The sequence below is a fragment of the Eurosta solidaginis genome, chromosome 3, assembly GCF_040869045.1.
Source record: "Eurosta solidaginis isolate ZX-2024a chromosome 3, ASM4086904v1, whole genome shotgun sequence".
In the NCBI taxonomy this organism is placed as follows: Eukaryota; Metazoa; Arthropoda; class Insecta; order Diptera; family Tephritidae; genus Eurosta; species Eurosta solidaginis.
This window is the reverse complement of record NC_090321.1, coordinates 7,528,518-7,543,170: the sequence shown is the minus strand read 5'-3', so window position 1 is coordinate 7,543,170 and position 14,653 is coordinate 7,528,518. Positions and strand designations below refer to the sequence as shown.

The window sequence follows — 14,653 nt, the reverse complement described above, 5'->3', positions numbered from 1 at the left end:
TCGCTCATTGCTCTGTGAAAATCGTATTCTAGGGATCAAAATAAGGAACTTTGACGAAGGAACCATACCTCTAAAACGAATTCTGATGTCCCCCCTTTGGGTCGAACTTTTGGGTAGGGGCAATTTTAATTCTACCTGCTGTGTCTTGTGGTGGCTTAAAAACAACAACACAAGTAATTTTACGATCTGCAATTGTGTCACAGTGATACCTTCATTTTTTAAAATGGTTGAATAAAAAACCCACACAACTATGTTTACGACATGCAAATGCATCACAGTGATGCCTTGCTTTTAAAAGGGGGTTGTAAAAACGCTAATTTCTAATAATTTTTTAATTTCTTTTCTATTACTAAGTTAAATTCATTTTTTCATTTACATATGTTCTGACTAAATAAATTTCTAAAGAGAAAAATAAACTCCAAAAAGAAAAAAAAACATAGGCATTTCAAAGTGGGATTTTTCAAAATTTGCAAGTTCGACCCAAAGGGGGGGCATCAGAATTCGTTTGAGAGGTATGGTTCCTTCGGCAAAGTTTCTTATTTTGATCCCTAGAATATGATTTTCACAGATCAATGGGCGATTTTTTTGCCTCCCCATAAATCGACCCGGCCTATTATACAATAAAAGAATAGGAAGGGTAAAAATAATTACAAATGTAATTCATTTTGTATTAAAATGAACAGTGATCGTAACAAAGTTTCAAAATTTGTTCCAAACTCGCTGTGACGAACATAAATAGTTGATAAATGATAATTTTTGCATGCAAGATTAGGAGCTTTTAGGCCGTTAAATAAAAGGCAAAAATTAAATTTTCTTTTACCCTCCTACGCGTTTCGACGCTTTTCTGATTCCTATGTTGCCCACTTATTTTGGATTCGTTTCGGATTCTTAAATTATGAGCGCCGTTAGCCTGTTTGTTTGGGTAAATATGTGTCCCTTATAAATATTCTCTTACAGTTCTGGAGTTTAATATGGTTCAAAAGCTTCAAAAATGCTATCACCTTAGAGTCTTTTATGACTCCGATTTGATGAAATTATAAACAAACGAAAAATATTAGAATTAGTAAACTAGGCAGCTCCGGAAAAAAACTCTGAAATTTTTCTGCGACAATTTATTCTAAATAAATAATTAACTCAACTAATACTTATTTCATTTCTATCTTATCCTCATGTGAGTTTTATCACATTCTCCCCTATGTTTTCCGCTTCGGATATATGTCAAAAATTCTTCCTAAAAGCCCTGAAGTAGTGTCATTAAAAGGCTCAAAATTAGCAGTATATGACGCCAATAAGGCTCATATATGATATCGGAAGAAGGTCTGTATAAGACTTATGTTAGAGGCAAAATATAAGCATATAGCATTCGCTTCAGGTTCCTAAATGAGTTCATAACGAGTGCAAACGATCCAAAGTTTGGACTCCTTTCAGACTAATTGTTGACTCCGAGTGTTTGCTGGGTTGTTTGTTTAAAATAAAAACGAAAATTTTTTAATTTCAAATGGCGTATAAATTTAATTGCTGAATTGTAATTCCAAGCAGCCTCGATTCAAACGATTTTTAAATACGCAAAAAAAGATACAAAAAAGGAATATTCCAGGTATTTACCCATAAAAATGGTAAATATCCGGTAGAATCCCAACTCTAATGATAGTTCATCAAATATACTATCAATGAGGATTTATATGGAAAAGAACATAGGTACTCACGACTTCCGTGACATATATAAATTCTACAAATTCTGCACGTGCTCGAGGGTTTTTTGTCAGCATATAATAAACAAATTTTGGCCAAGTATGTAATAAGTTGGATATGAAAAATAACTATTCCTGGGATTACTTGTTTTATTGCAAATGTTTTGGTATGAGTGAGTCACAACCACGGTTGCCACAGCATGTTTTTTTTTTTGACCAAAAATGGCAATATTCAAAAGCTGACCGGTGTGGTCAGTCATGTCGAGGAGATATTTTTCTTTTGGCCACCTAGTGAAAAATCCTTAAAAAATGCCCTGGAAAGAAGTGATGATTTGATGCCGATTCGTTGATATATTTCTTAAAAGATACTTCTCGGTAAACGCTGATAGCAATTACCAATTTCGTGTCCGCTGTTAAGCACTACAAAAAACATAAAAACTGTGTACAAAAATCTGTTTTCCATCGTATTTAATTAGCAATTAAGGTGTCAGTCCGTCGTCTAAATAGCTTCACATCACAAACCAAAAACCACAATTCAATTTGCTTGAACGTTAAATACTAAACAGATAAATATCTATTTAAACAACAATAAATAGCGAATCACGAAAATAACCACACAAATGACATTGCCATGCGTTTGTATGAAAATTTGTGGGTTTGCGTATGAGTTTGACTAATGGAAGAGGGCAGTGAATGTGTGTAAATATGTACAATATTGTCAATTACAATTATTTCAAATATGACCAACAATCAATTAAAACAAACAAACCTAAATATATTTGTATGGCATAGAGAGCAGCACCTACAACAACAACATCAGCAGTGGCCTTTCTCTGTGTGTGAACTGGAGGCGCGCGATCATTGGATTACGCTGCGCTAAATCAATCAAATTCAATTAAGCATTTGACACCAGAAGACAAAAAATAAACATAAACATTAACATATATACATACATATGTAAAACGTGCATTTGTTTGTAGCAATGCGTCAAGTGCTTTTAATACATAGTTTTAAAACAAACAAACAAATACGCGTACGGAGCAGAAATAAACAAATGACGATAATAGAAGCAAAAAAACAGAAAAAGTAAAACAATAACGCGTTTGATTGAATGAAGTATTTGCACTTCTATATATGTATGTACATTAGGGCCGGTCAAATTGTATGGGGGAAAATGGGGAAAAAACTTCAGGTGCACATCCAGTTTCTGAATCTATGAGTCATACTGAGTAATATTGTCCAAGGGACCATAGGTCTGAAATGAATTTCGAGCCTCCTCTAATTTTGTTAGAGCCGCTATTCGGATTGGGATATACAATTTTCTAACAAAATTAGGGTGGCTCGAAATTCATTTCAGACCTATGGTCCCATGGACAATATTACTCAGTATTTACCCATAGATCCAGAAACTGGATGTGCTTTTCAACAATAAATTTGACCCACCCTAATGTACATATGTATCTAAATTTATTTGCCTGTTTCAGTTGCAATTCTAAGTTTTTTGCAAACACTTTTTGATACTTAACACAATTTGGTTGAAGCAACTTGTATTGACCACATACTTAGCTTTATAACGCTGTAAACTCAATATCGTCACATGACACACTTGGCACCTGGTCTCTTAAGAAGCATGGTGCCGGTACCTTGAAGATTAATGTCCCTACGAAGCAAAAACTGACATCATCTCCATCCAAGACACTCAGATATTTAAAATATTTCAATTCACTGGAGTGGTGATGCAGATATGGGCAGGGGAGATTCTTTGACGCCATTTAAGTTGTTCATCTGCCACCATACTCCGACGGAGGAGGGGCGGTGGGATAAGCGACGCATTCCGCAACCCCCTAGCAGATTTTCACAATATTCTCGCGGTAGGCATGCATGTCGTAAGATAATAATAAAATGCACAAAGCCAAAGGTTCGAGGGGTTAAAAACATTATGTTTCGAGGCAAAAAGTGTTAGTACCGAGGAGTACCGGATTCATATCCGGCAAACGGAGAGTGTTCTTGGCGTTACAAACCATTCCATGAGCACCCGTAGCGCACATACGAGCGCTGTCCTTGTCAAGTTGGGTTTGGTGACTTTGACGACAGGGTTGGCAAAGAAAGTGTATTTTTCCCTCGAGTCGGAATGTTCAGTCGACACGACCTAATATCTCGTAGTGAATTGGGGCTGATCGACTTCGCCGGTGTCCGACCATTTTCAGCACAGGTTTAAGCATAAATCATGCTACATGCCTGTCCTTTGACCAAGAAACACGCAACCAAATCAATGGAGCTCGTTATCATTTGCGTCACGGAATCAAGTTATCCTTCTCGTATTAATTAAAGGCTGATTTTAACATTTAATATTACATGCGCTAATGCTTACTCATATCCCCTACTTTGATCCTTTAACTGTGAAGTAATAACGTTTATACACAATATGTAAATCTCATACTAATTGTGTTTTTTTTTTTTTCATTTTCTTTTTCACATTTCGTCTTTGCAGCGCAACTGTCCTGTACATGAAATTCCTTGTACTTTGGGCCATTGTGATAACCGCCGATTTTATGTTTATGTTTCGTTTTGAATTTTTATGGCCTTTTTGGCTACTTCTACGATCGGTTCATGATTCATTTAAATATAAAGGATTGGTAAGTACAATGTTGACATACATATCGTTAGCTTAATGTGAAAATGCGCTAAGTCACTTTTTTTGAAAAATTGTATTTTAATGCAGTTTTAAAACTGAATTCAAAATACATCGATCGCATAAAAAATATTTAAATTTTCCATTTTTACGTGCTGTGGGCAATGATGTGTAAATGTGCTAAGTCGTCAGCTGTTAAAAAAAAATGTGCTAAGTCAACCGGGCAATAATATCAATCTGAATTACTAGTATTTCTTTGTGCGCGCATTTTATTTATTTATTTAATTCATTCAGTCTAAAAGTACATGCTTTGTTATTGTTGTTGTATTAACGATAAAAACACTCCCCGAAGGCTTTGGGGAGTGCTACCGATGTAGATGGCCCTTTTCTAGATATAGATCCGGTACGTTCCGGTAACAAAGCACTGTTAAGGTACTACTAGCTCGACCATCTCGGGAACGATTTATATGACCACATTAAACCTTCAGGCCATCCCGCCCTCACCACCCCCTAGTTCCATGAGGAACTTGGGGTCGCCAGAGCCTCGGCTGTCAATGAAACAGGATTCGCTACGGTTAGGTGAGTTGACAATTGGGTTGGAGAAGCTATATATTGTGCTGGCAACCCCTTGAAATTGGATTTACCCAATTGAGACGTGCCTTGAGTATATGGTAAATGCTTTGCGCTGACTATAATCTACTTCAATTCTTACATGTCGATAACTACATGCTTTCTTACAGACTAGTTAAAAATAGAAAACGATTCAGGCTTAAACTTATATAAGCTGTTATTAAAATTAATAACACTACTGAATCGATTTGCTAGATGTATAGTCCTAGTTATAGGTTCATTCATAGAATAATTCGTTTTGAGTTATTTCGATAAATAATCTATTATGCCGAAGATCTCGCAGTGGAATATATGGAATGAACAACGTAGATAAATCAGAGCAATTTATGCTCAAGTTTATTACATTATTGGCAAGCATGAGTGAGATAAAAGTTCTTCTGTCATGCAAAGCCTGAAGACCAAGCAATTTGTGACTGCTGGTATATGATGGGAGGCCGTCTGGCCAGTGAAGCATACGTAAAGCAACTTTGTAAAAAATTTTGGAACTTTCTCAATTTTATAGGAGTTAGATTCATAGAAGGGATTCCATATTATTGAGCAATATTCAATAGCACTTCTGACCAAGGATATATAAAGTGCCTTCAAAAAAATTACAACCAAGCCTTTACTCTCTTGACAACGATTAAGAGATTTAGCATTTAGTTTGTAGATAAAGTATTTGGAATTTATGGAATAAGACACAACACAGCATTTGTTTGAATTTAAAAATAAGTTATTGTCTGCGCACCATCCGGCAAAAGAGTCCAGATCAGAACTGTTAGAAATAAAATAAATAAATAAATGTAAAGCGCGATAACCTCCTCAGAGATTTTAGGCCGAGCTTCTCTTCCAATTTACGTCGTGCTCCTTTTTTTTAATTTTTCCTACGGGACGGGACCTACTTGTTTTTTGCCGACTCCGAACGGCATCTGCGAGGCAGATGAGTTTTCCCTGAGAGCTTTTCATGGCAGAAATACACTCGGAGTACCTGCGAAAGACTGCCGAGGGGCGACCCCGCTTAGAAAAAATTTCTTCTAATTGAAAAACCTTATTTCTAAAATTTTGATGTTGCTTTGCCCGGAGTGTTAACCCAGGGCATTCGGTATGGTACGCTACCATCACACCACGGTGGTCGCCAATAGTTAGAAATAGTTTGACAAATAAATAGTATTTTTTGTTTTTTTGTTTTTTTGTTGAAGTATATAGTTTTAGTGTTATATTTCAATCATTAAAGGTGAGCAGTGATGGGACAACATATTGAGTAAAAAGTGCTAAGTCAGGAGAAAAAATTTGTTTTGAGTGAGGAAGTTGTGCTAAGTCATAAAATAGCTGCTGGGTTAGCATACATAATTTTTATTTATCTTTTTCAAAGCTTCTACACTCAAAAGTATTGCAACTAAGGTATCCTCTTTCACAGTTTTGAAAAAAAAAAAGGTTATTTCAAAAATTATTCAGTTTTTTTCGTCTCCTGTAAAATTCGTAAAAAGTGACTTAGCACATTTTCACATTAAGCTAACGATATGTATATATTTGAAAAAAAAAAGATAATCAGGCATGTTCTCAATTCCGACTCGTTTTGAAAAGTAAAACGAGGCTGATTCCGAGTCGATTTCTTTTTGGTGTTTTCAATTCCGATCAAAACAAATCGATTGGAAGTCGTTTTCGAATCGTTTTCATTTCGAGTCGATAATCAAGCGAAACAGCTGTTTTTATTTATTTTGGTTTTAGTTACATTAAAATTGTGCAATAATTTGAATAAAATGCCAGCACCAATGTTGTTCGAAAATGCAGAGGCAAGAAGTCGTGCAATTATGCATAAAAATCGCAAAAGTCGATCGATCGAAATTGAGAACACCAGAATCGCTTTGTTTAGCTTGGAAAATTTTTGATAGGAATTTTCGAATTAAGATTTGTTATACTAAATAAACAAATAGTCCAGCAAAAAGTTGTTATAAATCTTCCTAATAAAATGAATAAATATAAATAAAATTATTAAAAAAAAATATAAAATTTAATAAAACTTATTTGTGGGAAAAATAATGTAATTATCTGTGCTTAATATGCTAATTACTTTCGATTCCGACTGCTCAGAGGCAAAAATTTTCAAATCGACCAAGTCTGGTCGGAATCGATATTCAGAACACCATTTCCAAATAAATTGGTCAGAATCGAAATCCAGAACAGGCCCGAATAAAATCATACTTCGTATAATTAAACATTTGTTTTCAAATTTAACATTAAATGTAGTTTTTATAGATTGAATTCCAACAGCATTCCCATTTAATAATTTGATTTTTTCCCTTTTCAGGCATTTTCTGTGTTATTCGTATGCATTGCAATAACATCCGATTTGGTATGCTTATTTTTTATACCAGTACATTGGTTGCTCTTTGCAGCGAGCACTTACGTCTGGGTGCAGTATGTTTGGCACACAGGTAATATCTATCAAATGATAAATCTATCAGACCATGGAATAATAAATTATATTTTATATATACATAATAACTAGGCTGGTTATTGTACCAAACCAATGTTTTCGAAGACAATGGTTCATAAGCAGAGAAAAAATGCTACCGTTTTTCGAAGTTAGCCTCCAAAACATAGATAATGGGCACTTTCAGTGAACACGAATTTTGTTGATTAAACATGTTTCCGTCAGTTGAGTAATAAAAAATTTGTTCTCTGAGCGGCGAGTTGAGTCAAATGCCAAATGGAATAATTATTATTAGTTTTTTTTTACATTTTCGCACTTCACTAATATTACTGTGGAAAAATAATCTTAACCAACACTTTAAAATGTCAAAGACCTGTTAGATAATTCAATAAACACGTTGAGCGAATGTAGCAGTAAAAATTTTTGCTCAGTAATTTGATGTAAAATTCCAACCGTTGAGTAGATCAAGAATACTTAACGGTGCGTGCAGAAAATCATCACTGAACGATTGATCAACACCTCAAATTTCGAAATCCTGAAAAAAAAATTTTTTTATAATGTTTAGTGTCAATTGGTCACACCAAGGGAGTTTAAATCGTTTTCCACCTAGTCCTTCCAACGGAGTGGGGGCCGCCCTCTACCTCTGCTTCCATAGGCGGGTTCCGATAGAAACACTTTCTTGGCCGGAGTATCATCTTTCATTCGCATAACATGGCCTAGCCAGCGCAGCCGCTGCGTTTTAATTCGCTGGACTATGTTGATGTCTGCGTATAGCTCGTACAGCTCATCATTAAATCTTCTTCGGTACTCGCCATCGCCAACGCGTAGAGGTCCATAAATCTTTCGAAGAACTTTTCTCTCGAACACTCCCAAAGCCGCTTCATCTGCTGTTGTCATGGTCCATGCTTCTGCCCCATATAGCAGGACGGGTACGATAAATGACTTGTAGAGTATGATTTTCGTTCGCCGAGAGAGGACGTTACTTTTCAATTGCCTACCTAGTCCAAAGTAGCATTTATTGGCAAGATTGATTCTTCGCTGGATTTCAGTGCTGATGTTGTTGCTAGTGTTGATGCTAGTTCCCAAATAAACGAAGTGTTTATTACATGATACAAAAAAGAAGGTAGTTCCACTCAACGTTTTTGACGTATTTGCGGATTTTTGAAGTTTCATAATGTTTGTTGTTTTGCCAGAAGCGTTGTTGTTACTGTTTAAGGCGAAATGGTCGGGTTTCGGGATGGTTATTTCCTTTAGGATGAAAACGGAATGGTCATCTGAGACAATAATAATATGCTTTAGCACGATTTAGGTGCATACATATCGGATTGAGAATACAGTAAAACATGCCATTTTTTGAAAAATAGTGGATAATGACTCATACATTGGCTAATGACTCATATCCTTATGACAGCTTGATCCTTGACAGAAAAAAATACATGAAAAATCCTGTTGTTCTAGCATGGCCTTATTATCATGCATGGCCCTATATTTATATTATTTCTCAAGGCATGTTGAGAAAAAGTGTACCTCCAAAGTTTGCACATCTATATCAATGCTAAAAGGGCACAGAATTGTATAGGCGTGGCTGCCCCAAGGTGACCCCTGGTACAACGGGCTAAAACACTCATAACTAGTGGCTAACCTGCAGAACTTCAGGGTAATGTTCTCCCTAAAAAATGGTTTAACAATTTCCTCCTAAAGCGCAGCGCTTGAATTATACAATAAATAAATAAATAAAAAATGTGGACCTGTAGCCAATTTATCAAGAAATTACGGTGTCGGTTTATATGGACATCCTTTGAGCAAGCAATTGACAAACGTAGATGTTTTGTCAAAATGTTCTGAGCAAACATACAGGCTATATTTCTTTGCTTTGCATACTTCGATCCATGTTTTTTCCACCAAAACAATTTTCGGGAGCTCGAAAAACTTATTAAAAACCTTTTCTAGGCTGTTATTTCGTACTAAAATATTTCCAAGGCATGGGGCTCATTGTTTTTTCTTTTTTATTTAAAAAACCTATGAAAGTAATTTAGTCGTATTCGCTAATATGAAATCCATCAAAATTAGAAAAATTCGTAACATTTTTAATCTGGTAGCTTGTTTTGGTGAAATTGTCATTGTCCCCGCAAAAGTCAAGTGCCTAACGTCACACTAAATGGAACTACCTCCATTTTTTGTATCATGGTTTACTATATTTATAAAAATAAAACGGTAAAAATGTAAGCATAATCTGTCTTCCTTTCTCATTTGAATTTTATTATTTGTTTCTTTTTAAACTTACATATATAATAGCTATGAAATTATAAGGGGTAGAAAACAGTCAAAACAATCAAAAGCGAACAAAAATAGTTGAAGGATTTGGTAATGCGACATATTTTAACATGCATTCACGCATTCAGAATCGGCCTAACGGGACGCGATGCATCCCTAACCTCAAAAACGAGTGACAGTTTTCCGTTTTTCGAGGTGACGTTACGTGGATAACGGAAGACGGAAAGCAACAAGGGAAGGGAAAGCAATAAGAGGAGATGGAAAGTAATAGGAGACTAGTAGAAAGAAAATGATAGAGGGTAATTCGGTCTGAAAGTGAGAATATCTGGAAAGGGGGGAAAGAGTGTGAGCAGTAGGAAGAAGGAGAGGAAATGTAGAGCAAGACTAGGAAGAAGGGATGAAAAAGAGAAGGTTGAGGGAGTGGGAAAGGCGTCGGAAGCTGCAGGCAGAGACAATAAAAACGCAATAGGATTAGAGAGCAACAGGATGAGGACAGGTAAAGAAAGAAATATATATATGGAGTGGAAGAAAGCGGGACAAAACGATTAAGAATAAAACTCGTAGCTATATATAAACATACCTTTAGCTAGTGATACGTTCCACTGCATATTCTTCCCACTAGAATTTTTAAGAAGTTCCAAGATTATATACCTTCAGCTTTTAGTTAATACATCCATAAATATATATTTTGGTATTTCGTATTTATTTAAACTTTATGAACTGCAATGAACGCTAATCCTTCATTTTCTTTCATCACAGACAAAGGCATATGCTTGCCTACCATAATACTTTGGATGCTTTTCGTTTATTTAGAAGCGGGCATCAGATGGAAGGATTCACGTCATATGCCACACTTAGACTTGTGTCGCCCCTTCGCCGCGCATTGGTATATTTAAATTGATATCGATATTTCTTTATGATAAATGAAATTTAATGTTATCTTGTTCAAATTTCAGTATCGGCTATCCGGTGGTTACACTGGGCTTCGGCTTTAAAAGTTATATTGGCTATCGCATGCGACAGCGTAAGCAACGTGAAGTTGCTAAAGAAAATGAATTTTATATGCAATTGTTGCAGCAAGCCCTGCCACCTGAAGAAACAGCAGATGATGCAGCGACGGCACAACTAACAGGTGTTGTTGGTGCTAATGCTACTGTGCCGGCGGTAACCGCCGGACCAGGCAGCAACAACTTATCAATAACGCAAAGTGCACAAAACTCAGCGGCAACAGTGAATACAGCGGCGGCAATTAGCACATATAATACATCCAATCATAACTCAGCTACGAGTATAACAGCATTAGCTGCATGTAGCGCGCTTGCAACTGCGAATGGACTGTTTGCATCAGCGGCAGCAGCAGCTACAGCAGCTGCAAATGCCGCGGCAGCGGCGGCAGCTGCAGCTACATGTAGTAGTAATAGTACACAAGCACAAAATCATCATAATCATCATCTACAACAGCAACAACATAATCAAACGTCGTCCTCGTCATCTACGTCGTCGTCATCGCCGCACGATCATCACAACAACCACAGTAATGCCAATAATCAAAATGCAGTTGGTGGTGGGTTTGTTGGTAGTGGAGGTGGTAGCAGTGGCAATTATAATTTCAGCAATTTATTGACAAATGTTACAGGGACTGCAGTAAATGCATCAACAACTGGTGTGTCGGGTGGAGGTGTGGGTGGTGATGCATCTGCTGCAACGCTTGGTGATGATAAGACATATTTACAAATTAGCGGTGGCAGTAGCGGAAATGCTTCCATAACACCAACAGCAACAACAACTGCTTCTACTTATAACAGCAATAATAATGCTGCTGGTTCTGGTGGCGGTAGTAGTGGTGGTAATATTCAAATAACCTTAGATTTTAAACAAATACACTATTTTGTACATACACAGTGCTTTCTTAATGCCTAACATAAATAGAGTTTTAAACGTTCGTTCGCAATATTATTTTATATTTCATATATATTTATTAAGTCAAATGGTAAACTTACTGACTAGATTACAAATTAACTTAGTACTAGTTTAACAATTGTAAAATGAGATTTACTGAGATAAGTAATAAGACTCAATGCGTGCCTTAAACAGAGACCTTGGCATGACAAAGTCCAGAGGTGGCTTCTGGATAGGCGATTAAATTCTACAATACCTCTTAGAAGAGGTGTGAAACTGAAGTAATTCGAACGCAGCACTTCAACGAGGAATATATTGTGGAACCGGAGAGCTCTGTTAGGGACATTGAAAGTCAACTGCCCAAGTAGTTCTGAACAGTCAATGACATCGGATATTATGTCAAAAATAAACATTACCTTTTGAACAAAATGCCTAACTTCAAGTGGCAATACATTGATAAGCGTGCATCTAGCATTGTAGGATGGCAGGGGATTAACAAAGTGTAGAGGTTGAAGAGCAAATCGCATGAACTTGCGCTGAATTCTTTCAATTCTTAATGAGTGTGAAGAGTATATCGGATTCCAGATGACTGAAGCATACTTTAGCTTTGAACGCACTAAGGCATTATATAGGATTTTCGTGGTATATGGGTCCTTGAAATCCTTAGCATATCGTCGCAATAAAGCCAAGTTGGTATAAGCTTTTGGTATGAGAAAGTTTACATGATTCCCAAAAGTAAAAGTTGAGTCAAAAATTACGCCAAAATCGCGAAACTCATTAACTGACGCAAGAGTTACATTTGAAATCGAATACATGAAAGAAAACACATTCGTAGACTTTGTAGACGTTATGTGACAGCATTTACTACTATTGAGTTGTAGATTATTTTGAATGTCCCAATTGTTAATAGCGTTTAGATCTTTTTGCGGAGAGTTTTAAGTCGTCGGTATAAAGCAAATAATTTGAATTGTTTATGCATGAGCCAACATCATTAATAAACATTAAGAACAAAATAGGCCCCATGATGCTACCTTGTGGTACACCCAAGGTTGCTGAGAATTCATAAGACTTAGTTTCCTCGATTTCAACAAAAGAGATTCTATTTTCCAAATAGGACTTCAGCCACGACAGAAAGCTTAAGTGAAAGCCCATGTTTTCAAGTTTCCATAGAAGCAATTTGTGCGAAACTGTGTCAAAAGCCTTAGAAAAATCCGTATATATGGTGTTAACTTGACATCCATCCTTAAACGCAGAGACACAAAACTGAGAGACAGTCGAACGTCCCGCAATAAAGCCATGCTGACATGGATCGACTATTCTATTGATAGCGAATGATAAATTGTTTTTAACTACCTTTTCAAAAAGTTTTGAACATGTTGACTGTTTGGATATTGGCCTGTAATTCTTTACTTCATTTTTATTGCCAACTGGAAGATAGGGGTGATGGACGCCAGCTTCCAGCGATCAACAAAAACTCCAGACGATAGCGAAATATTGAAAGTATGGCACAATGGCACACAAAGAGAAATAATATACTTAAATAAAAACGAGGGCAATCCATCTATATCCTTTTCGATTGAGGACTGTAAGGAGGATATACCCAAGATAAAATCGGTTTCAGATACGGGCAAAGACCCAAAATCTAAAGGTTTGGGGCTATCAGTAAGATACCTGTTATCAAAGTTATCCGCCTCAGCATCAGCAGGTACAGTTGTAGCTTCAAGTTTGCTATCGATCGCGCTTTATAGTTTTTATTACTTAAGTTTTTAATATTGTTTAAGACAATTTCCTTAATACTATTCGTTTTATTCAAAATGATTGATTGCATATTATAACGAAAGCTGGTGTATGCATTAGAGTAGAGCGCATCATAAAAGAAGTTGAACATATATCCCGGGTTCGAATACATACACACATCTCAAAAATTAAAACATTTGATTTATATGCCCTGTAAAACAATAAAATTATTTTCTTGAATATGTATTTATCTAAGGCACCTTTCACCTATATATTTTCTCGAGGCAACAAGATACACTCTAATATACATACTTATTTATCTTCGTTGCTTTCATGATAAAAACACGTTATGGAGTTTACTGTTTTCGAAAAATCTACATTTTTGCCACACTCACTTTAAATTATATTGTAAAAAGTGTAGTTTTATTCTATGCGCGGTATTCAACACTTTAATGTAATATATAGCGTTCCATGAGTAAACCCTTAGAGTCTAAGTCATGATCCTGGTAAGACGGTGACGATATCGACTGCTGAGTGAGTGAGTGAAACTTTTTCGCCTCGCGAAACCTGGCATTATCACCGAAAAATCTTCCGCGACCTTATTTACAACATGGACGTCCCAAATGTCGACCATTTTGAACATCCACGTCGATGGCACTACGCTACCGACTGTCCTACACCTCAAAATCTTGGGTGTGACGTTTGATCAGGATCTACATTTTGGTGAGCACGCAGCCGCAATTGTTCCGAGAATTCAGAGCCGTGACAAACGCTCATGACTACATACAAAGCAATTAGCCAGCCGATTACATCCCACGAGTCACCCATATGGTCGCTAAGCCTAAAAATTCCCACTGGCCTGCCAAAATACTGCTCTCAGAATCGCCACGGGCTGTCTTCTTATGTCCCCAGAACACCATCTGCATAATGAGGCGGAATACTCCCCATCAGAGAGAGAAATGAGATGCTGACCAAACAGTTCCTGTTGAATACCCAGAAACCTGAGCATCCCAACAGACATCTGATTGATGTGCCAGCACCGCCTAGGGGCTTAAGGAGTCATCTCCGTTAGCATTTTGAGGAAATACGGCACCTGAGATCCCAGCCATATGAAGCGAAAAAACACAAGCAGGTCTTTGGTGAACACAAACAGGCGTCGGACCTTTATGTCGGGAATTGCCCGGTGAATCCAGTACTCAAAGAAAAGTATCCAAAACTCGCGGAAGAGGAACGCATACTCCCCAGGGAAATGCGTGTCACTCTTGCTCAACTTCGTTCTGGATACTGTAACAGGTTAAACTGTTACCTATCCAGAATCAACCCCGACATACAAAATGTATGCCCCGTTTGCAATGTGTCCCCACATGACACCAACCA

The 14,653-nt window shown here is 36.8% G+C and overlaps 1 protein-coding gene across 7 annotated transcripts in view; it reads left to right on the top strand.

Annotated features, from left to right (window-relative positions):
• LOC137243192 (macoilin-2) overlaps positions 1 to 14,653 on the top strand; it is a 36,083-nt gene that overhangs the window by 16,403 nt on the left and 5,027 nt on the right. For 6 of the 7 annotated variants that reach the window (XM_067770564.1, XM_067770570.1, XM_067770567.1 and 3 more), the window contains 4 exons: positions 4,183 to 4,327; positions 7,241 to 7,367; positions 10,400 to 10,526; positions 10,597 to 11,486. In XM_067770564.1, the coding sequence (XP_067626665.1) occupies positions 4,183 to 4,327; positions 7,241 to 7,367; positions 10,400 to 10,526; positions 10,597 to 11,486 (1,289 nt within the window). The remainder of the gene's footprint in view (positions 1 to 4,182; positions 4,328 to 7,240; positions 7,368 to 10,399; positions 10,527 to 10,596; positions 11,487 to 14,653) is intronic. The other variant, XM_067770571.1, reaches the window with a different exon arrangement.